Below are 23,986 nucleotides of genomic sequence, written 5' to 3'. Positions count from 1 at the left end.
TGATATCAGTGTTACTTGTGGACAACTGTAAATAGAGTACATAAATGTCAAAAGTTAAACAAAACAATCCACATATATTTGCTATCAGGACGACTATTTTAGGCCAATGTTGGAAGGGTCACAGTCATCTGATTTAATCGGTAAGAACTAACGATTGAATGCATTGATCGATGTAATTCTCCCAAGCATTTGCCAGCTATTAACTGACTGATTTCTTCACAGGTTTAAAGAAAATTTGGTTCCTGGGTGATTTTTGTTCATCTAATATTATGGCCAAAGAATTATTATATTTCACACTACCAAATCAGATTTTAACTCAAGGGGAGACGTTTTGCAGAGCATGACTGTGACTCGATGTGCCAAAACAAGGAGCTATTTTTAGTTAGGGTGATTCACTTCTTCTCTTCTATTGAGTGGGAAAATGGCAGAGATACACGCTCCCTCTTTGTAGCTGTCTAGCACTTGCACGCGCGCGCACAATAAAAAAAAATGTAGCGGCTCATCTATCCCATCGTCATCCTGCCCTCTGGCCATCTGGTCCAGTGGACACAATCTTTCCCTGATTGCCACAGACACACAACACTTTAGTCATGTATAAAGGCACGATGCCCAAAGAAAAACACATCTGTCAATAAAGAAAGACTGGCATGGCCAGTAGTTTACCAGCTGTGCATATAATCATGCTCGAGGTTGACTAGACTCAAGCCACTGGAACTGTCCAGCCATATTTGAATTCAGGTTACAAAGCGCGATCAAAATTTTTGGGCATGCAATCACTTTCGCTAATTCTGAACGATCAATTAAACCACTACGATGGCAGTGACTGAGAAGCACTTTACATCTCCTTTAAGTGGGGTAAGAGTGAAAAGTGAGGGGGTAAGATCACACTCCAACTTTCAAGGAAGCGACTGTTATCTGTCCCCGCGGCCACCTGCACTTGACCAGAGATTTCCCGTGGTTTACATTTGCCCTCTTGGAGTGTCGCCATGTTTTTGTGTGAGACTTTCCCGGTTTGGCTGCGCTGCTCTCCGCCTCCGGGGTTACTATCACAGCTGTTTACACGCCAGCTGCGCCGCATGTTCTACTGGCATGATAGTGAGAATGTGAACCCAACGCATGATATGACACAAGAAGTCACTCCGCTGGTGCCATTAGGTATTTTCTAGCATTGTGGATTTTAACATGTATGCTGTTGTTATCCAAAATGCTCCCAGCGTGATTGAGACTTTGTTTACATTGGATGTCATTTACGGAACATATGAATAAATTAAATAAGGCAAATGCCATCAATAGCAAAAACAATTAATTGACATCCTCCTAAAATATTTGCCTGTTTTAATAGGTAAACCATGAACATCAAAAACAATCATTACAAAACACATATTATTTGAAATTCATCTTAAAATAAGAATATTTACTTATCATCTACTTACTTATCACTTATCATTTACTTATCATTTATACATTTGCATTTGCATAACATATCATGCAACGCATGGACAAATCTTGCTTTAATCTTGCGAGACCTCTTGATGCAAGATCTCTTTCATCCCTCAGCATCCCATATGGTCTAGCGGTTAGGATCCCTGGTTTTCACCCAGGTGGCCCGGGTTCAACTCCCGGTATGGGAAATTTATATCAGCTATAGAAGGAGTTGTCAAAAATATTCTGACATAATTCTGGACAGAACTTTATAATAGAAGGCTTTCAAAGCATTTTTATATGCACATAATTTCTTTGGGTGCGATTTTTTTTAAAGCGTTGGCTGGCATTCTCACCATATTTAACAGAGCGTTTGCATTCTGCTAAATAACAGATTTCAAAAATTGTGTTTTCAAATTGTTAGATCTCTTTTTACAAGCTCTGTTGCATTCCTATGTGTCCCATATGGTCTAGCGGTTAGGATCCCTGGTTTTCACCCAGGTGGCCCGGGTTCAACTCCCGGTATGGGAATGTTTTACTTCCGCGTGTCAATGGATGTATCTATCAGCTATAGACAGGGTTTTCAAAAATATAATGAAATAATACTGGAAACAACTTCACAATAAAAGGCTTTCATTGCATTTGTGTACACACATTAATTGACTGGTTAAGGTTTTTCTTTTTTTTTTTAAGACTTAGCGGGCATGGAAAAATTGAGTTTTAATATTACAAGATCTCACATCCTAAGATCTCGCTGAACACTATGTGTCCCATATGGTCTAGCGGTTAGGATCCCTGGTTTTCACCCAGGTGGCCCGGGTCCAACTCCCGGTATGGGAATGCTTTCCTTCTATGTATAGATTAATGTATCTCTCTGCTGTACATGGAGTTGTCAAGAATGTAGGGACATACTTCTGGAAAAAACTTCTAAATGCAAGGTTTTTGTACATGCATTATTTTGAAGTTTTATTTAAGCGTTGCATGGCATTCTCACCACATTTAGCAGAGTGGTTGCATTCTGCTAAATAACAGATTTCATGCTGCTAGTGAAAAAAAAATTGTGTTTTCAAATTGTGAGATCTCGTTTTACAAGCTCTGATGCATCCCTATGTATCCCATATGGTCTAGCGGTTAGGATCCCTGGTTTTCACCCAGGTGGCCCGGGTTCAACTCCCGGTATGGGAATATTTTCCTTCCGCGTGTAGATGGATGTATCTATCAGCTATAATTATATTCAGAGGTTTCAAAAATATTGTGAAATAATACTGGAAACAACTTCACAATAAAAGGCTTTCATTGCATTTGTGTACACACATTATTTGACTGGGTAAGGTTTTTTTTTTTTTTTAAGACTTAGCGGGCATGGAAAAATTGAGTTTTAATATTACAAGATCTCACATCCTAAGCTCTCTCTCATTGCTATGTATCCCATATGGTCTAGCGGTCAGGATCCCTGGTTTTCACCCAGGTGGCCTGGGTTCAACTCCCGGTATGGGAATGCTTTCCTTCCTTTTATAGATTAATCTATCTGTCTGCTGTACATGGAGTTGTCAAGAATGACATAGTTCTGAAAAGAACTTCCCAATGCAAGGTTTTTGATGGGGTAAGTTTTTTTTAAGCATTGCATGGCATTCTCACCACGTTTAGCAGAGTGCTTGCATTCTGCTGAATAACAAATCTCATGCTGCACACGACCAAATCTTGTTTTAATCTTGCGAGATCTCATGTTACAAGCTCGCTATCATCCCTATGTATCCCATATGGTCTAGCGGTTAGGATCCCTGGTTTTCACCCAGGTGGCCCGGGTTCAACTCCCGGTATGGGAATATTTTCCTTCCATGTATAGATTGATGTAGCTATAGGAAGAGCTATCAAAATTGTTGCGACCTACTTCTGGAAACAACTTTAAAATACAAGGCTTTCACTGCATATGTGTATGCACATTAATTTTTCGGTTAAGGTTTTTTGTAAGCGTTGGCATCTCCTTTTATAAGTTCTCTTTCATCCCTATGTCTTGTGTTCGGATCCTTCATTTTCAACCAATTGGCCCGGGTTCAACTCCCGGTATGGGAATGTTTTCCTTCCACGTATAGAATGATGTATCTATCACCTATAGAAAGAGTTGTCAAGAGTACAGTCACATAATACTGTAAACAACTTCACAATAAAAGGCTTTCAAAACATTTATTTACACACATTATTTGATTGAGGAAGGGTTGCTTTTTGAAGCCTTGGCTGGCATTCTCACCACGTTTAGCAGAGTGTTTGAATTCTGCTGAATAACAGGTCTTGTGCAGAGCATGGACAAATCGTGTTTTAATATTGCAAGATCTCACATTACAAGCGCTCTTCTTCGCCTATATATCCCATATGGTCTAGCGGTTAGGATCCCTGGTTTTCACCCAGGTGGCCCGGGTTCAACTCCCGGTATGGGAATGTTTAGCTTCCATGTATAGTTTTATGTACTGTTTCTATCAGCTGTCGAAGAAGTTGTCAAGGATGTTGGGACATATTTCTGGAAACAACTTCTAAATACAAGTTTTTCCATTTGTTTTTGTACACAGAATATTTTGATGGGGTAAGTTATTTTTTAAGCGTTGTGTGGCATTCTCACCATGTTTAGCAGAGTGAACAACAAATCTCGTGCTGCGCATGGACAAAGCTTATTTTAATCTTGCGAGATCTTGTGTTACAAGCTCACTTTTACGCATATGTGTCCCATATGGTCTAGCGGTTAGGATCCCTGGTTTTCACCCAGGTGCCCCGGGTTCAACTCCCGGTATGGGAAGGTTTTCAGAAAAAGGGCATGTGCAAATGAAAAATGAGAAATATATTGCTTCCCACTTGATGTATTCAAGTTGCTGTCGGCTATTACAAAATGGCAATAATTTTATGTAATTGCTGATTACTCACCCCGCTGGCTTATCCACCTTCAGGAAGGCCTGAATAACCAGAGGAAACTCATACTTGACTATGTACAGATAACTGGACATTGCTGTGAAAGAGCGAAACACACAGTTAGATTTCAGATGAAAAGGATTACGTAGAACAGCACACAAAATCTGCATTTAATGTTCTAAAACAGTCACTAAAATCAGGCGACGTGTATGTGAGAGGCAGCATTTAAAGCATGCATGCGCACCTCCAATGTTTTGCAGTGTGATGGCAATCCCTGCAGCCATCTTTCCCGGGGTGCCGAAAGCCCTGAAACCAAGCTGCTCATAAGCACGGATACCTTAAAGCATGAAGAAACATTTTTTTAGTCATTTAATCCAGTGCAATACCCATGGGAGCGATTTATAAAACAGATGGATAGCTAAATATTGCAGTAGTGTAATGCTACATGTTTACGTTATTGCTATAAATTTGTATTTAGGGCCATAGCTATCAGGTATATTTTGAATCAAGTACAGTATGGATTTCTTGGATGAAATTTGCATGCATTGTTAGACACAATAAAAGGCACATAGAAGGTGAAGATGTTATCGTTTTTCCACTCTGAGTCACAATTCTCATGTTTGCTAGTAGTATCTGTGACTTTGAGTGTGCGTGGCTTTAAAGGGTATATAGCCTGGCCTGGCCTGGTGAGTGATGTGGGTGTCAGCAAATGTGAGCGGCACATATGCAATTACACAGTTGTCTTCTTATTCTTAATTACTACATTGATTGAAAGTGCACTTCGCTGTACACTCTGATATTTGACCAATACAAACAGGAGTGAATATGTGCAATACGCGGTCCTGCTTTGATGCTGAAAATATTACATACCTACAATACCAGAAGACTTGAGCAGTAAATGAATGGAATATGATGAAAGGGCGGCCACAAATGTTAGGAGAACCCTGAAAAAGACCAGCAAAGCCAGCATTCAATTCTTTGAAATCCTTTGAAACTTAAAAGAAGTTTGAGTCATTCCGCCATTTCTTTACCATGAACTGCACTTGAGCATGTACACTATGCTATTTACACAGCTGTGGTATAGAAACACTCTGGTGAGTCCCTGTGGCTCGCCTTTATCTTGGATTGTTGCTGCAGCTGATCAAGTTGGCTGCCCTCTGCCCTCGGCCACACTAAGCAACCACACAGCAGATGGACTCTTTCAAAAGAAACGATGCAATGTTGGAATTGACAGATTGGGGCGAAATCCAGTGTCAACAATAATCTCTTGCCTCCGCCCTCTTCTTTCTACCAGCAATCATGTTATATTCACTTACTTGAACTTGAATTTATAGTATGCATTCACTCTATATTGAAGCGATTTTCAAAATGAGCCTCCCCTTGGATCCGCATTTTCATGCAAGTCATAGTCAAAGTGCAACCTAATGAGTATAAAAAGGGTGTTTGCGCCACTGATGAGTTGTTACACAGCCATTTTTTTCCCTACAGGTAAAGCTTCATACTTGAAATGAGTAAGCTCACTAATTAGTAATTTATATATTCCTCCTGAGATCCAGCCTTTTCATTTGTGTCCACTGGACATTTGCTTCTGTTCTTTATGTTTGGCTCATTCAAGCTAGCCTCCTAGTGTGTCCGAGTCCTAGTGTGCTCAGTAGAGGATATCCTGGACCTTTCAACGATGTCTCATATTTGGGTGGGAGGCAATTCATTTTGCTGTCTTGCTGAGACAAAATAGACACGACAGGCTGAGTCGCAGAAGGATATGACTAGCAAAAGGGTTACTACCACAGAGTGCTTACTATAAAATAATGCATCGGCATGCCATAATGAGGCATGTGATTTCTGACTAATGTCAAAAGAGAATTGCAAAATGACAAAGTATTGTTGTTGTTTCATCAGTTGATAATAGTCGAGGCTTCTTACTTCTTTTTTTCTTTTTTTTTTTAATTAGGAATTCAATATTTCGTTCTTCTGTGTCTCACTATTTCCAGGAAGCATATCCTGTACTCACTCTTGCAATCCTAGCTGCTGATGCAGCTGTATGCTGTATTTAAAAACAGCAGGCATCTATTGCAAGACTTAATGACAGTATCCCATATGGTCTAGCGGTTAGGATCCCTGGTTTTCACCCAGGTGGCCCGGGTTCAACTCCCGGTATGGGAACATTTCCATATTACAGTTTTGAAATAATTTAAGCAGCTCTAGAAAATGGATGGATTATAAATACTGATGATTGACTTCATGAAAAAGCCCCATTAGGAAACAACATAAATTCATGATTACTCATTGGCAGTGGTTTCTGACTTTACTCAGCTAGAAGAGCTCACTAACAATGTTTGCCTGTCAATCACAAGACACATTCAGTCACTCAGAGAGTACCCAGTGACATGAATTCTGCTCAGTGACCTATGTGTGTAAGCGTGAATTCTGGTCTGGCTTAAAGTAGCACATGATCACGATCTTTCATCTTGCCTGAAATAGTCTGTCTTTCAGCTCCATATATGTTCCATTTTCCCAGGGAATTATGGGTTTTTAATCAATTTCTAAAACAAAATGTGAGCAAACGCTCAGTGATGCTCGGCAGACAATTAACAGCTTGTTATACCAGCGTGGGTCAATGCGGAAGAATGCCAGGCCGCCTTGAGGTGGAGAATATAGCCAGTCGAGTGACAGTGGGAGGACAGATTTGCTGACAATCAAACAAAGTGACACACTCGGGTCACTGTTGGTCTGCACACAGCTTTTCACAACACTGCATTTTAAGCATGCCCTCAGCCATGGACATGTTGAAACCTCAGCTACAGCCAACATTGTGTTTGCTTGTTTAGTTGAATCATTAGGACGCAAGGGGAAAAGAAATGCCAATTTCGTCAATTAGACAAATGATAAAATATTGTTTTTACAACAAATAAAAGTACCTCATCAAAACTATTTTTTTTAACCTGTAAAGTATTGTTAGCTGTAGAAACTGAGAGCATAAATTTTAGTACAAATCCCTTTGATGCATCGTTCTCTATCGATTAATTTCTTGTTCAATGCTGGATGCTGGAGCCTTTCCCAGTTGACTAAAGGCAAAAGTCATAATACTCCCTGGACTGACCTCCAGTCAATGGTAGGGCACAAGTGAATGGGGCGCTGCCCAGTAAGAGAGTCCATGCCAACAGAGTAAAAGTCTACTCTGTGCACCATGTGCCAAGAATTAAAGAAACACACCAGGTTTGTCCAGTTGGCTTTGTGAAAACCTGAGACGACAAAACCCAGCTCAAAATATGTGTCTTTTAACACAAGTGCAAACCCCGTAGGAAAATACCTAAAAATAGATAACATAACAATTAAAGGAGACAAATTTGATAAGACTAAAAATAAAATGCTCCTTCCAATGATATTGCTTATAAATGATGGCATCATTATAAGATGGATGGATGGATGGATGGATGGATGGATGGATGGATGGATGGATGGATGGATAGATAGATAGATAGATGGATGGATGGATGGATGGATGGATGGATGGATGGATGGATGGATGGATAGATAGATAGATAGATAGATAGATAGATAGATAGATAGATAGATAGATAGATAGATAGATAGATAGATAGATAGATAGATAGATAGATAGATAGATAGATAGATAGATAGATAGATAGATAGATAGATAACATTACAGTATAATGTCATCTGAAAAGTACTGAGCACCTTACAATATTACACCTCCCAGTGGAGGTGTAAAAAATAGACAGAAGGTAATTGCCAGGAAAATGCCAGAAAAAAAGATGTATTTAATGAGCTTATTTTGAGATGCTTCAACTGTAGCTGTAAAACCAAAAAAAAAAAAAAAAACTCTAGAGAGCTACTGTGCCTTGAAGTGCCATCTTTGATGAATCACATCCTTCCTAAAGTAATGTTGATGTCTTAATATGCAGTTATTACATTCATTTCACGATCCTAATGGGAAAAGAAAAGGCTCACTGAAGGGCAATTTCATAACTCGAATTATGATCTCTTTCAAAGTAAAGGGGGTGCTTTTTTGTACCTGGGAGCTGGTGACAATATTTCTCTGGCAGTGATGCTGTAGAGGCTTAGAGATGCTAAGCCCCATCACATATGAAAAACAGTGTAGAGAGTAGGGATTCAACTGAAAAAATGTGTCTGTTTGGGCAAGAAACAAATGTTTAAAATGCAATCAAAATTGGGGATAGCTGAAACCAGGCTTGTATTGGCCTTTAAAGAGTACTGGTTCTCTAGAATGCCATTTTATTTGTCATCATGAGTCGGTGTAAATGTAATGACTTAGCCCTACATCATTTGCCTGCTTAATGGTGGGCTATTAAAAATCAAATTAAGGATTATTTATGGTGTAGGATGTCTTGAGAAAAACACTTAGCATTAATAAAATGAGTCAGGTGGCATCAATTGGTCATGGGTAAAAATAAAAACAAAAATGAAATAGTTGATAATGAGGAGGTGTGCTATGAAGGGCAGGATGATAGAAATGCTAGTTAGTTTGGTTCTAGAACAAATGAAATTGGTTTCCATTATTTTCTATGGGAAAAAAAGAAAACAAATCAGGGGTCCAGGACCAGTATCGTGGATACAATGTAATGAAATACATAAATACATATACATACATATAAATAACAAACAACTCACAAAAAGAGAACGACTCCTGTGTTGGCCATTGCGTATGCCAGTCCAAGGATTCCACTTCCCATGATGGCGTTGCCCAAGTTGAAGACGGACATTCCAAATGATGTTTTTCCCTCAAACTATAATCAGAACAGAAATGAATGTTATATTACCTCCGAGCATAAATGGGATTTTGAGTTATATGGCCTTACATCAGTAAATTGCGTTGTTTTGCTGTTGTCTGCACCCAATGAGCACTCCTGTCCTTCTGGCTGGTTGGCGTCTGTATTCTCAGGTCTGTTAGAACTTCAATAAAGAAAAAAATCTTAACGGCAAATATGCAAGCCAAGAGATATTAAATAAGAAAAACGGTTTCTGGGTTAGTATCACTCCATTGAAATCCTCAACAGACACATACCTATCATTCTGGGTGCTGCTGGGTAGCGTTTCCCTACAAGCATGTCGAGAGGCCATCCATCACCCAACGAGTGCACAATTAGAAAATGATACTGAGTCATAATACAATAACAACAATGTCCGATGACAGGACTGTCTAGGACTGAAGGAGGGACAGCTATTACATTCTGGAAAATGACTGCCAGACAACAGGGACAAGATAATTAGGCTTTTAGCTCAGCCAATGATGCAGCGCTAACTGTTTTTCCAATCGGTGTGTAATAAGGAAGTCAGTTTTTTGCTTAACGCCACTATCACCGAGTGGTTGCATCACAACCACTTTTGGAAGAATTGTGCCATAAACCCTGCAGTTATAGGACTGTAGTAACAAGGCCGTAAGGATGATGACATCATTAGCCAACTAACCAGCGATGCCCCATTATCTTGGTCGAAGTGAATGACGAGCAAACAGTTTTTATTTTGTATTCATGCAAATATTGTTTGAAAATTAATCACATTGTCATGGGTGTTACAGATTCTGCAGTGCAAGTATTCCAACTAGCGTTGTTAATCTCAGTATGCAGTTCTGAGACACTCACGTTGGCCCATCATTCACAGGTGAGGTTTTGGACGACGCAGTCGTCTCATCGACCGCATCGTGACCTTTCCCATTAGGAATGGCATTCATCTCAGCAGGGGCCGTCTCCGCACCCTCCGCGGGCTTATCCTCACTCATGTCTTCTCTGCTGTTGGCTTCACTTGTAGTGCAAGGAGAATAAGCTTCTTACTTTCAAGCGAGGATCTGAGGAAGGGAAAACATGAATGTTGGGAACACATTTTATCAAGTAAAAACAAAATGTTTTTCACTTCCAGTCTTCTGCTTGACTTATAAAAAATAAATATTCATTTGAAATTGATTTTTTTTTTTTAAATAGAAATGAGTAAAACCCAGGTCAAAATGACCCAAGAATAGTACTGCTGCTTCTAAGGGGAAAAAAGCCCATTTATCCCAAACATTTGGGTGGCATGAAGTAAGTTCAAACATGTGAATGTGCTGGGCAGCTTGGTGGAGCAGTGGTTCGCACGTTTGCCTCACGGGCTCTAGAAAAAGGATATGAATTTACTGGACTTGAATAGAATCATTTCAAAATAAAGGAAAGGAGTGTGGAGTTTTTTGTTTTTTTTTAGTCAGGAGGGCCCTGAATGCTAGATCCAGATGCTACTGGATAAAAGATCAGGAGCAGAGTCTAGAACGGACTTCTCGTATGTGAGTGCCAAGAAGAGCGAAATGACCTGATACTGTTTTTTCTGGCTGATATCAGACCAATATCCAATATCATTATTGAATCGGGGCACTCATCACTCCAGACTATAATTCAATTATGGGTTGAAAAAGGACCGACTCAATATTTGAGTCAATTTGACCCAATTTTCTGGCTTGTGTTGCACACAAGTCCAATATACTGGAACAATCTAAAAAATGGGGTGTTTTGTATCAAACTGAACAATTTGGGTCATATTGATAGAAATATTGAGCCTTTTTTTGGCCCAGATCTGAGTTATTTTTGACCCAGCTATTTTTGGAGTAATAATTAATTCTTCAACTGGAGCACGCTCAAATTAAATTTTTAATTTTTTTTTTTCTCTCTCAGTAATGAAGGTTTATCCATTCTCAAAAAAGGCAGCATTGGCCCAGGTCCTGCATTGAGTAGATGCTCTGACAAATCCCACTCATAATTGACATATCAACTGACAGGTCAAGCCCCAGCGGAAGGAGGGACTTGAATTTCAGTGTGACACACTTGGCTATTTCCTCGGAGTCATGCGGCGTTGTCTTAGATGAGCGGCTGGCTCAGAAAGGTGCCTGTGGCATGTTTCTCCTGGCTGACCAAATGCCCCCCCAGCTAGTTGGTACTGAATGATCCCTTTTGGTGCGCTGCATAAGCACCCGTGAAGGCTAGAAGGGAGAGCACGCTGAGAGCCACACACACACAAACGCCGCTCACAGATATAAAGAGGGGGAACCAGCTTGGACCAGCTACCAACCGGTTTCGGCTGTCTTGTTTTTTTCGTTTTGCTTGACACTTCTCCCTTGGTCCCCCTGTTTATTGAGGAGCGTTCAATATAGCAACAATGCATGGGTTTTCTGTAGGACCATTCCTGGCAACCGCTCAGCTGTCTTTGCTATCCCCCCCAGGGTTCTTCCGCTCCACAGCCTTTCCTCTAATGTAGCTTTTTGTAATATTAGCACATCAAGCACAGTGAGAGGTGAATACACCTAAACTTCATCTATCAATCCTGTGAAGCTGTCTTACCAACCGTGTTGCCGTGAGTTTCACTGCACGGCCAGGACTCTCCGTGTCTTTGGCTAAACCCGGGCAACGTGGATGGGCAGCAAAGCACAGTGCACAATGGTGCATGTTGTGCCGTTTCCTGGGAACAGGTTGGGTAACAGTGGTACTATTGTGCCAGGGCATCATTATACTGCCGGGGCCCCCTTGGCTGTAGTTTGCTGGGCCACTTGTGAGGATGACAAAAAAAAAAAAAAAAAAAAAAACGCTCTAATTGAAAAGATGCCACCTTGGATTCAGCAAATGCCACGGTCCTTTATTCGTGTGCAGCTGTAGCAGAATTGCTGACGGCAGCGATGGCCCCTCACATTCGACAAATCACAGCACAGAACCGTGCTGCCACTCACGAGGTCTACAAATCTCAAGAAGAGTAAGGGGAAGCCATTTGAGGACAATGGACGATGGGCTGTCTGGCTAGAAGAGTGCCACCTCAATGGCCTCCAGCAGTGTGGCTACAAACAGCGCAGCTGATTGGTGGGAGTCATCGCTCCTGCGATCATTGTGTTCGATACCAACCTAAGGCAACAGGAGGGTTTGCAATCCTATCACTTACCCACAAACACATTCCAGCGCAGCTGGAATGAATGACATCAAGTAAGTAGTGTCACATGCAGCAGAATTTAATCAACAAAGCAAATCAAATGTTATAATTACTGTACGAACTATTGAGATATAGAAACATTTAGAGATCAGTGAATAGCAATATCAGTATTGGGCCGAGACCTGTCTTCAGGTATCGGTACTTACTATAGTATAGTGTACTATAGTACACTATGGATCGCTCTATTGGAGCAGTTCTACAATCACATGGTAGAAACTACAAATTTGAAGTAGACAAAATTGCCACAATTTCAAGATATTTCAAGTAAAATGCTCCATTTGAAAAGGTGAGACGTTTTCCATGTGTGTCTGTGTTTGTGCGTGTACGTGAGTGTGTTAGGGGGGTTGGGGTGGCAAAGAACTTTTAATTGTTTTGTGGCAGTACGTTCTGTTATTGTGTTCTTTTATAATCGCTCCAAAATGCATCATAATTAGATCAAATAGTTCAGGACTCATATTATGTATTATACTTAACTCATTCAGTACTAGCCATTTTCAGAGCCTTAATGCTTAAGAAAATATGAAAAAAATATATTGAATGAATGTCTGGACACAGAAAAAAACATAAAAATAAATTTGTAATTAAAGGAAGAACAAACTTATTTAGACATTTTTAAAAGTTTAAAGGTAAAAGGTTAAAAATTTGTCTATAGTTAAATAGCTAATAATTTTTAGGCTGATGAGGTATATCTACAGTATGTATCTAAATGAGTTGCACTAGCAAATACTTAATTTGTGTTAATTTTGCATCTTCTGCTCCGAAATTGAAGCACACTTATGATATGTACTGGCTTTTGCTATACACCACTGGCATGGATAGATGAATAACATTACAATGGTTGTGGTTGAGAAACCATACATTTCTGACAAACTAAGTGAAATTGAGGATCTCTCACAGCACATTAGTAGTTGGACTCACTGGTCAAAACAATAAAGCGCTGTTTTATTTCCTAGACCTCAGGCTTAATTGACAACACTAGAGGGATAACAGCATCTTGTTAAAAACTCTGTTGGAGGGAATTTCAAGATGTTTGGTCACACACTACACAAAATTATGTCATCTTTGTCCTTTTAGTTGAAATCACTGATGTCTGTCCTGGTCTTATGATGTCATGCTACTTAATTTGGGGAGCTCAAGCAGCTATCAGCATCCTGCCTGGATACCTATGGAGGAAATACTGAACAGCACATCAGGGTGTAGTGCACTGAACCAAACTGTAAGACTTGATGGAACATGGCTATAGCAAAGATAATCAAAGCTACCTAATGAAGCAACTCTATATCTTTCACCCATGGTTTATTTTGCAAAATGAAGACACAATGTCTGTGTTTGAGAAAAGCCCATTATTTGTGAACAAAGTGGTGCCTTGAAGCTAGCGTTCCCAGACAACCCTTTTTTAATCGGGACAGTCTCCATTTTGAGTCTTGTGTCCGGATTTCGCTGTCACCGTTGTTTTGTCCCAATTTTATGGGGGTCAACATCCCGTTTGTGTTTTAGTCCAACAAGCCAAATGTTTGAGTCACGCGTATGTCATTCACACAGCGATTTATACATAAACCCATTTAAAAAGGTATGTATAAACTGTTTACTTTCATGTTCACGTGATACCGGAACTGGAACTACTTCTTGCTCTCATGTCGGCAAATCAAGAGAAATGAAGTCAGATTATAGCAAGGTATGCTTTCTGCCGGCGTGTCTGCATTCATGCTTACATTCAATGATCAATAGCTACACAGAAAAGCATAAGAAAGCAAGTACAGCTACACCAAAAAGCAAAAGAGAGCAAGTACTGTACTTGCACACACAGTTGACTGGAGATATGTTTAATGACCATTCACACAGTAGAAGATCTCAGACTTCTAGAGAAAAGCTAATTCAAAGTACCAAATAGCAATTACTAGTCCTTGAGCACATTGCAAGGGGTATGTGGAAATATTCTATTATTTATTTGACCAACCAATATCAGAAAAGCCACAAGTCATCTCAAGTTACAGGTACAGGAAACTTTCCACCTCCCCCCGCCTGACTTGACGCACTAGAAATAAGATTATTACCTGTAAAAATTGTACATGTAAAGCAAAACGCTTTAATGATGCAGCATTTCTCAAAAACCTCTTAAGTTGGGTCACTCATATCTGAAGGCTTCATATGAACATATAACCCCTAATCTTTTAAACGTATATTAAATATGAGAAAATTCATTTTAAGCAATTATACTGTATGTACATGACTAGCATGCAAATCTCTCATGCAGCAAATTATTTGACCGTCCAAAATATGTGCACATCTGCAGAAACTTGTTGCCAACAAAATTAATTCCCTCACAAAAACAAAAGCTTCCCTCTGCCTTACTCATTCTTCCTCTCTGGTGTTTTTCTTTTCCTAATGCGTCACAGAGCTCTGCAGACCACAGATAGACAGACAAGATGAGGATAAATCTTTGTAAGCCGTCGGATTGAGTCTTAAGGAGACGTTGAATACAACTCTAAAAATGTCCCTAAAAACTTGAAATGAGTAATAATTCTTTCACACATACAGTATCTGATTAACCTTTTTATCATTGCTGCTATCGAAGTGTGAGTAAATGACACACCATGGTGGTCTTTGTGGGAGTAGTAAATGAGTCTTTTGAGGGCTATGTTTATTTGGGCCCTCACAAGTTGGATTGTGCCTGCTTTGACGCAAGCCTTTGTCCTGAGAGACGTCAATTCCGGAGCAGTTTTGTTGATTGTTATTTCTAAAGTGATACCTGAACAGAATGACTCATCCTCCGTCATTCATACGCCTGTGCGTATTTGTTATTTCCCGGCGAGAATGATGAATGTGTAACTTGGTACTCACTGCAAGTCACAAGCGCATCCAACTGGATGACGTTTTAACAGGCTCTTGTTTGTTACGAGAGCTTCATTGGATCCCTGCTGCAATTTTCAAAGTGAAACACACTGCTGGCAGTCAGTGATTTGTGAAGTGAAGGAATGGCGGAAATGCAGCTGGCAAATATTACTAATTTTAGATTTTTGAATGGTACAACTAATGTAAATTCCTCACCCTCCCCTCCTGCCTATGATCAGAAAGAGATTTTCAGCAGATTAAGAGATTAAAAATCGTCATCATTTTACTGATGGGTGGTACTAATAGATCTATCAGGGAATATTTTATTGCGAAAATACTGGGTTAAACCAGAGACCTGGGATGATGTCTAGATGATTGCATAGGGAAGCATCTCAAGGGATATTAGGATGAAACCTCTCAGGATGTTCTATACATCCTTGCTTTATAAAAATAGCTACAGAAGAGTGAATAAACTCCCTCTAACCCCATGACATGTCACAATAGCCGCTTTTAAGCGCTGCTCCATGTGCCAATGAACACAGCAGCTGCCTGAAAATAAAAGTAGTAAACACTGTGATGGTGTCAGACCATCTGTCTGTTTTTGTAATTCTTTACTCCGGGGTGATGATGCACATTAATATACGTAATAAGATACACCTTGATCTGCAGGGTGATGATAAATGGTATTCAAAATAGAAATCATTGATTTTTGCTTGTGCCTGATTGTTGATATGTATGTAAAAATTTAAGGGTAAAAGTCAACAAAATGACCTCTTTTTCATAGCCATAGCCTCTTCCATAGGAACTCATCAGAATAAGGCCATTGTGAGGTGGGTACCATTGTGTTGATGATAATGATTGCTCACATCCTGTGAAGGTTCAGCTCAAAGGTTGCTTCAAAGCTCACTAATCTTGCAGGACCACGGGCCGGAGGTTCAAACCAAGGGCGCTGTCCTCCACTTCTCTAAGGGACCCGAGTTCAATTCCAGCTGGCTCCGGCCATCCGGTGTGGGGTTTGCATGTTTTCCCTGAGCCCACGTGGGTTCTCTCCAGGCACTTAGGATTCCTCCCACATCCCAAAAACATGCATGGCAGGTATATTGGACACACTAAATTGTCCTTAGGTGTGATTGGGTGTGTGAATGGTTGTTCGGCCCGGTGTGCCCTGCGATTGGCTGGCACCCAGTTCAGGGTGTCCCCCGACTCCTGGCTGAAATCAGTAGTTGACAGGCACCAGCTAGCCGGCGACCGTTGTGAGAACAAGCGGCTTGATACAGTCTTTAATGTCAAAGGTTACGTTTGGCCAACCTTTATGAAAGGATGTTACCTACAATTATTTGAAGCAGTGCAAAGCAGAAAAAAGAGTAAATGACAGAACTGATGAAAGGTCCTTCAATCCAGTAGTTCTTCAATTCCACCTACAGTTTTCCAGAATCACTACTGATTTTCGCAAACTGCGAAACAACTAAAATTCGACAGACTATGACCAAGAAAATGACACACATTGAATGGAAGGTGAATGGTAGCCTGATTCACCATTAAATGATGGCATGTCACATCGCAGCCCCATGCTGGCAGGTAAGGCAGTCTGTATGTTGTCCAGACAAATAGGTTTCCTCAGCTTTTATAAGCTTACTTTAATACAACCAGCAAAACCAAAAACGTTTTTCTTGATAAACCTAATACAGTATATCTTTCCTTCTTAGCACCACAAGTACATTCACTAAAAAGACTAGGACCCGGCAAATTACATCGTAAAATTATGGCCCTTCATAAACTGGCTAAAAAAGATTACAGCAGATTACTGCAGATTACTTTAACTTTATGTCGTGTAACCATTTACAGCAATTGTATACAAGTAATTGTATAATTTTTTTAACATAGAAATCCATACATGATCAAGAATCCTTAAATACATATTACATTTGTTGTTAAACTCATTGTGCAGACATGTCATTCGAAACAAAAAAATTCAAATTTTTACAAGGGATAATTAGTTAAGCAATGCAAAGAAATTTTACAAAGCATTGACCTGAGTGGCACTACACACAATCTAAAGTGACATTTTGCTTTAAAAAAAAAAACCTGTCTATAGCGCAACATAAATGAAGCATAAATGTGGTGAATAGGATAACCAGATTTCAAACCGAGTAATTAAATGATATATATTTTTTTTAGTGTGTATACGTTTTGTGAATCAATCAATCCATCCATCGATAAAAGTTGGAAAACACTGCCCTAGCAATACATCTCTTCTACTTCTTGCAAGAGCCACCAAATAACAGAAAGACTTTGTTTTCTGCAGAACGTCATCCGACAGTGGTTAGGTTTGCGCTGCGGAGACAAAGGCAGCATGTTCAGCGAGCGAATACAAAGGAAAGCAGTGACACAACCACAGAGGAAAGCGTATGCCCATATATTCATCAGAACAACAAGAAAGCCGAAACCTGCCAACTGTTGTATAATAGCAGGGCTCTCCTCGTTCAGTCATGTGCCCCAAAACAAAGTGCCACCCTCTGTTGGCATCTGCCACTTGTCCTTCTTCTGCCTCTCTCGTCATCGCACGGGATGCGAGCAAAAGAAAGGGCGCATGGTGGGCGCAAATGGATTTGTCCAGCTGGAAACACGGCATGCACAGTGTTATACTGCTGATTGTCACATGGAAGTCTCAAAGACTGATGAGGAGTCACTTTGTTCATTGCTGGACACCACCCGTAATGCGTTTTTAATCACGGTCATGCACACTATTGCCTTGTATTCGTTAGTTAGGTAGCAAACTATCAATAGTCCCGTTCTGGATATTGGCGAAGCATTGAGGTTGAACTTTCAGTCAATAAGGAGTTCTACAAGACATCTTCGCCTGCAGCTCTAATGCTAGGTGTCCTAGTACTTTTGGTCATGCAGAGAGAAACATCTGAGATTACAATTTGTTAAGATTTTAAAGATTCCAAAAAAAAAAAAAAAACACATTTCTGCACTAAAAGAAAAAAACGCCTTCAGTTCCATTGGATTTACTACTTGATTAAATTGCTTAAGTAACAATTATTATTATATAATGCTTTTGAGCAAAAGAATAGAGAATTGACCAGACAATTTGACCAGATCATATATGTTTGTTGATTATTTTTAACATTTAACCTTTGTATACTCTAACCATTCACAGCAGTTGAATCCAAGTAACACAGGTGTCTTTCTTTTAATACAAATAAATCGATGCCATCACCTTGTATATATTGAATACATATCATGGAATTTGTTGATAAACTCAATCTGTGGCATTCAAAAAAGCATTTTTACAATCAATGATAAGGTGTGCAATAAAAAGAATTAAGAGAAGTAAGAAAATGTGAAATTGTAAAAGCATTTTTTACACAGTGATCCTGCAGAAGAAGACGTGGTTTATTTTTATCCACAATTGCCTTTCACACAGAAAAGAATGTCTTTCGGCGAGAGACGAGGAACACCCTAACTCTGTGGCTAAAAAGTCAAGTGTTATGAGTCTGTCAGTGAACCGTACAAGTATCCAATAGATGGAGCCAACGGGTTCTCCAAAATCCACCTCATATTCTTTTATCTACAACAATTTCTTCTCTTAGCTACCAAAATACTATGCCCCACGGAATGGATTAAAACTGAGTGAATTGAGCCATTTAGTGGAGAATAGGTCATGTGGTAGAGTGATTGTCTTCCAGCTAACGGTTGTGAGTTTGATATCAAATCAATAGAAAATTGTGATGTTTAAAGGAGCCAGGCGGTGTTATTTATACATACTGTCGCAGATCATTCCGCTTGAAAGACCTTAATTCTGTAATCACCTACTGGATCAAAAGTACAGCAGTACAGTGCGCTCTCATTGCAAACTCGCTGTTGGAAAATATGCATTCCTGAAGGTGGGCCAGACGTACACTCTGGCTCAGCACGCCACCTGCAGCAGCCACCTGCTGCCCTTGAGCCCTTCATTTGACTCACCATACAGAGTGGAGGACTTTGTCTACTGCAGGTGCCCCTGGCCACCCACAACAGTGCTGGAAATGATTTGGTTATATTCTATGACCTTGTAGAAAAAGCAAATATACAGTAAATAGTTTTAGTCCATACGTCCATCAGTTTTTAGCAAAAACGGTGTACTGCAGGGGTGGTATACTCATTTTAGCTTGCGGGCAGCATGGAGGAAAATCTATTCCCAAGTGGGCCAGACCAATAAAATCATGGTATATATTTATAAAACTTTAAAACAACAACTTTAGATTTAATATTCTTTTTAAATACTGTGCAAAATAGTATAAGCACGGCATCGCTATTAATCATAAAACATTAACATCACCATTAATCATAAAACATTTCAATGTTTTCATGTATTGAAAAAAATTATCTCATTTTTATACTTTGTGTTACAAAATTATTTCACGGGTCGGATTAAACCCAGTTGCGGGCCAGGACCAGCATGCGGGCCACATGTTTGACACCGCTGGTATATTGTATATCGTTTTTGTATTTTTGCAAAAACGAACTTAAATTGATGATTAAGTTATCAGACAGCAACAACGGCAGCAGACGTGAAAGTCTGCGCACTGTTTTCTGGGTTTGGTCATGTAACCTTCACAAAATGAGCCGTGACTGTTGGTCACCTGAGCTCTAAGCAACTGTGATCTTCATCTGTCATCATCAGTGGGGCTAAATAGATCACGTTGCAAAGGAAAGTTTTCATGTCCTCTTTAAACAGTTTAAGTCAACTGTTTTTTTTGTTCTGTTAAACTGATTCTTTGACGAAGATGAGCACCTCCAAATCTGATACCATGGTCCTCACTAAGCAAAGTGTGGAGTGCCCTATCCAGGTCGGGGAGAAGGTCCTGCTCCTAGTGGAGGATTTCAAGTATCCGGGGGTCTTGGTCACGAGTGAGGGCAGGATGCAACTGTGCAGCGTCTCCAGTGATGCAGATTGTGTAATGTTTTGGTAAAGAAGCAGCTGAGCCGAAAGGCGAAGCTCTCGATTTATCGATCGGTTGATATTCCTGCCCTCATCTATGCTCACGAGCTGTGAATTGTGACTGAAAGAATGAGATCCCAGATACAAGCAGCTGAAATTAGTTCTCTCCGCAGCATGTCCAGGCTCTCCCTTGGAGATAAGATGAGAAGCTTGGTCATGGGCTCGGAGTAGAGCCGTTGCTCCTCCACGTTGAGAGGAGACAGCTGAGGTGGCTTGAGCATCTGGTTAGGAAGCCTCTTGGACGCCTCCCTGGTGAGATGTTCTGGGCATGTTCCACAAGGAGGAGGCCCCAAGGACGAGCTCGCGGAGGAGCTGGACAAAGTGGCCGATCTGATGAAGCTGCTGTGCCCACGACCCGACCCCGGATAAAACAGTAGATGATAGATGGATGGAATCTGTCAAATTGACTCTTGTGAAGTGAGAGTTAACACTTTTTTTTTGCTCGCAAGTCAAAGCAAATAAATCGTGTCTTGAAAAAGTAAGTCACGTCACATGTAGCCTATCTTAAGGCACCACTGTATACTTGGACCATTTTTGTTAGGTAACGTGACAAGATTTCCCCCCCATGTAAAACCTTGACTTATGGCTTAGAAACCTTAAAATAATACAAATATAATCAATATTAGGAGTATTATGGCGTCATCCTTTCAGGCCAAGTTTGTCCCCATGCTAGACATTGGAACAGATGAAAATTCTTTTAAAATGTATGACATTTCTCCAATGTCACGTGCACGTTTTCAGTTTGAACACGACATTCATTTTAAGCACGAAAAGTCACCGGCAAGCCTTACCGGAGAAGTCAGTGTCGTCCAACTCTGGAATATCTCCGCACGAGATGGACGAGTCAGTCGCGTGTTGTCCTGCCTGCCTTCAGCCGCGTCCGCCGCCGTGCCCCTGCGTGAATGTCATGGGTTTGCTTTTGCTTCCCCCTGACTCTATTGTGGCCGCTAATCTACTCCGAGGTGGGATGTGAAGAGCGCTTTTTTTGTTTAGGTCCGCCTATCGCACGCACGGCGGCGACTCCAATCAAATGATTATTGGGAATGTTGATGCCCCCCTCTCTCTCCTCCGCCGCCCCTCCTCTCCCCCCAGCTCCCCTCCCACCCTAGTTTTCTTTCCCTTTTCTAATCGTTAGGCGAATAACATATTGTCTGATTAATGCTGTGGAGGCGGAAAGGTCAAAGGGGGTATTAAAAAAAAATCACAGGCTCGTTGGCGGTGATGATCAAATGTGTTTGGGAATTTATCTCGGTGGATTTAGCGCCTGTTTGCTCGCGCATGCGCGGTGTGGCGACGTGGCCGTGAATGAGCGCGAAGACGTCAGACATAAATCGCTCTCTCTTTTTTTTTTTTTTTTTTTAATTTTCACAATCGCGGACGTCTCCTTTAACAGCATCCAAAAATAACTCACGTGGACCTGCCGGACAAACCTGTCCAATTGCAATGTATTTACGTCATAATTTGATGCGCGTTCAACAACGTATACGGCGGATGGAAGTCATGCGCACAAATCTTATGTGTGGGTGTGTTTATACTCAATTTCTAGGTCATCTGCACACGTTGCTCCAAGGGTCTGATTTTTTTCCCACAATCCTTTCTCTGCTCACCAAGACACGCACCTGCTGCATACCCCTCATTCATAAGACAGCTTCTCTTGCACACACACACACACACACACACACACACACACACACACACACACACACACACACGAATGCATGTTCGACTTTCATGCGATTTTAAGTGCCATTTTCCCACAAAAAACAACTACGTAAAAGAAAAACGTTGGATTGGTGAATATTATCCACGATTCAAATATGGTGAATATTATCCAAGATTCAAAAGCAGAGTCTCGTTACTACGTAAGCATTTATTTTTCAGGCAATTCACCTGGCCACAGAGGTCATCTATGAGGTACTTCGATAGTGTTAAACCTCCTACCAAAAAGATTTTAACATAGCTTCACTTCTCCGATTCATGTCCCCTCACTAACCATTTTTAAACATGATCATTCATAATTACATGCACGTAAAAAAGCAAAATTGGATAAGAATTCAATAGCAGCCCAGCAGCACTAAACTAGCATTAGCGCTGTAAACAAACTGACATTAGCCACAGCTGCTAAGTTGGTAGCATGTCTTTATTTATAACGAGTGTTGCTTTAACACGACATTTTATCAATTTATTGGAAATTTTATTTTCAAAATGAAACAACAAGACAACGTTAACCGTAGCTGCTAGGTTGGTAGCGTGCCCTATTCATTATGAGTGCTACTTTAACTCTATTATTTATGTAACTTTATTATTTGGAATGTCAAATCAAATGAAAACATTGCAGAGACCACTTATGCAGTTTCAACCAAATAGCAGCACTAGCAAAAGTAAACTAGCATCAGCGCCATCAACAAGCTGATATTAGCCACAATGCTACGTTGGTAGCATAACTTATTTACACTGAGTGTTATGTTAACAATAAATTAAATTTATTAGAAGTTTTATTTTTTGGAAACGCATCAAAGAACACATACAGCTTCAACCAATTGCAGTGATAGCAATAAAACACTAGCATTACCGCCATTAAACAAGAGGACATTAGCCATAGTTGCTAAGTTGGTAGCATGACCAATTTATTTTGGGTATTCCTTGAACTCTAAATTAATTTGAAGTTGTTTTTTTTAAATGCCATAGTTTTAGTTGTGAGGGGTGCAAAATACATCTACAATCTCATTTGAGTCATCATAGTGAATTAAAACTCCTTTTTTTGTGGTTGGTGCAAGCAACAAAAGCAAGAAGCACATGTGGCTGCAACGACTGTAGTGGAAACAATGAGCACTTGTAACTTCTGGGAGGTCAGTTAACTAAGTGCAAAACTAAGCATAAGTGGATTAAAAAGCTTCAAAGGCAGGTTTAGAAAGTGGAATTACACTCTTTGCCTGTCGGAGAAGTAAAAGTGCCTGTCTGATGTGTTTTGAGGTATCTTCAATCAATTCAACATGAAGAAAAGATCTCATCACAGTTCACTACACTCGTTTGTTTTTTTAATTGTTGATCATCATACTCACCTAAGGTCACCTAAGTGGCCTTTGCATATTCATCATTTGGCAGGGACAGGCTAGTTGTGGCCATGGTCCAGGGTAACAAGTAAAGCGCCATGCCGCCGTTATGTAATTTTCCCAAGTCGGCAAAGACCGCTCTCGATGAATCAGTGAATCATGTTTATACATACGCCTTAGGTAGGAGCATGAGTCACCTTCCTGGTGTTTTCTCAAATCGAGAACATCCAACACTTTTCAATAGCACTCGTCCTCCAAGGGGTTGCAGGAGAGCTTATCAAGAAATTCAAACCCAACCCTAGAGCTAGCTAGAGCTATCTATCTATCTATCTATCTATCTACACATACCTGGGAATGAAGGATTGGACTCCGAAAAGATATATAAATGTCTTTGAGATTGACTAAATTCAAATTAAAAGCAACCAACAAACAATAAACATGACAAAATGAGGTTTATCTGCAAAACAATCAGGACTTGTCCTAAGAAATCAGATATCAGATATTTACTTCCATCAAAATAAGAATTTGTTTCTGGGAAGTGTTGAACCCTTATTTTGATTTACTCATTCCATTTAGGACATGATGTACAATTGTAAGTATCCCGTGTACAGGACCAGTGTGCGCACTGACTGTATTATGCAAAAGGGGCTTAGTCAACTGGCACAGATTCTGCTAAGCTGAGCACTGCGGTGCCATGCCGAAAACTGAGTGGGCATTCACAAGTGTCCCTTTTGAGACATGGGGGCACAGCTCAGTTTGTGTTACAGCAATAATCAACAGGAAGGGAATTAAAAGGTGTAGCGAGGTCTCCATCCAA

At 40.3% G+C, this 23,986-nt stretch overlaps 1 protein-coding gene and 9 non-coding genes across 11 annotated transcripts in view; 9 read left to right on the top strand and 1 right to left on the bottom strand.

Moving 5' to 3' along the window:
• Positions 1 to 21,195, bottom strand: part of LOC148418860 (sodium-coupled neutral amino acid transporter 3-like) — a 30,862-nt gene extending 9,667 nt beyond the window's left edge. Inside the window, exons 1-8 of one of the 2 annotated variants that reach the window (XM_088422970.1) lie at positions 20,908 to 21,195; positions 9,945 to 10,147; positions 9,368 to 9,400; positions 9,162 to 9,255; positions 8,974 to 9,089; positions 5,191 to 5,264; positions 4,565 to 4,657; positions 4,336 to 4,417 (exon numbers count right to left, since the gene is read on the bottom strand). In XM_088422970.1, coding sequence (XP_088279096.1) covers positions 4,336 to 4,417; positions 4,565 to 4,657; positions 5,191 to 5,264; positions 8,974 to 9,089; positions 9,162 to 9,255; positions 9,368 to 9,400; positions 9,945 to 10,081 — 629 coding nt within the window. In that variant the 5' untranslated portion in view covers positions 10,082 to 10,147; positions 20,908 to 21,195. The remainder of the gene's footprint in view (positions 1 to 4,335; positions 4,418 to 4,564; positions 4,658 to 5,190; positions 5,265 to 8,973; positions 9,090 to 9,161; positions 9,256 to 9,367; positions 9,401 to 9,944; positions 10,148 to 20,907) is intronic. The other variant, XM_088422971.1, reaches the window with a different exon arrangement.
• trnae-uuc (transfer RNA glutamic acid (anticodon UUC)) lies at positions 1,560 to 1,631 on the top strand. Its single transcript has one exon. It is a non-coding gene; the product is annotated as a tRNA-Glu (tRNA).
• trnae-uuc (transfer RNA glutamic acid (anticodon UUC)) lies at positions 1,882 to 1,953 on the top strand. Its single transcript has one exon. It is a non-coding gene; the product is annotated as a tRNA-Glu (tRNA).
• trnae-uuc (transfer RNA glutamic acid (anticodon UUC)) lies at positions 2,191 to 2,262 on the top strand. The gene has a single exon. It is a non-coding gene; the product is annotated as a tRNA-Glu (tRNA).
• Positions 2,536 to 2,607, top strand: trnae-uuc (transfer RNA glutamic acid (anticodon UUC)). The gene has a single exon. It is a non-coding gene; the product is annotated as a tRNA-Glu (tRNA).
• On the top strand, positions 2,849 to 2,920 carry trnae-uuc (transfer RNA glutamic acid (anticodon UUC)). Its single transcript has one exon. It is a non-coding gene; the product is annotated as a tRNA-Glu (tRNA).
• On the top strand, positions 3,177 to 3,248 carry trnae-uuc (transfer RNA glutamic acid (anticodon UUC)). The gene has a single exon. It is a non-coding gene; the product is annotated as a tRNA-Glu (tRNA).
• On the top strand, positions 3,787 to 3,858 carry trnae-uuc (transfer RNA glutamic acid (anticodon UUC)). The gene has a single exon. It is a non-coding gene; the product is annotated as a tRNA-Glu (tRNA).
• Positions 4,139 to 4,210, top strand: trnae-uuc (transfer RNA glutamic acid (anticodon UUC)). Its single transcript has one exon. It is a non-coding gene; the product is annotated as a tRNA-Glu (tRNA).
• On the top strand, positions 6,412 to 6,483 carry trnae-uuc (transfer RNA glutamic acid (anticodon UUC)). Its single transcript has one exon. It is a non-coding gene; the product is annotated as a tRNA-Glu (tRNA).
• Positions 21,196 to 23,986: the final 2,791 nt, after the last annotated feature.

The sequence above is a fragment of the Hippichthys cyanospilos genome, chromosome 9 (assembly GCF_059441005.1).
Source record: "Hippichthys cyanospilos isolate Australia breed blue-spotted pipefish chromosome 9, RoL_Hcya_1.0, whole genome shotgun sequence".
Lineage (NCBI taxonomy): Eukaryota > Metazoa > Chordata > Actinopteri > Syngnathiformes > Syngnathidae > Hippichthys > Hippichthys cyanospilos.
This window is presented reverse-complemented; position numbering and strand designations above follow the sequence as displayed.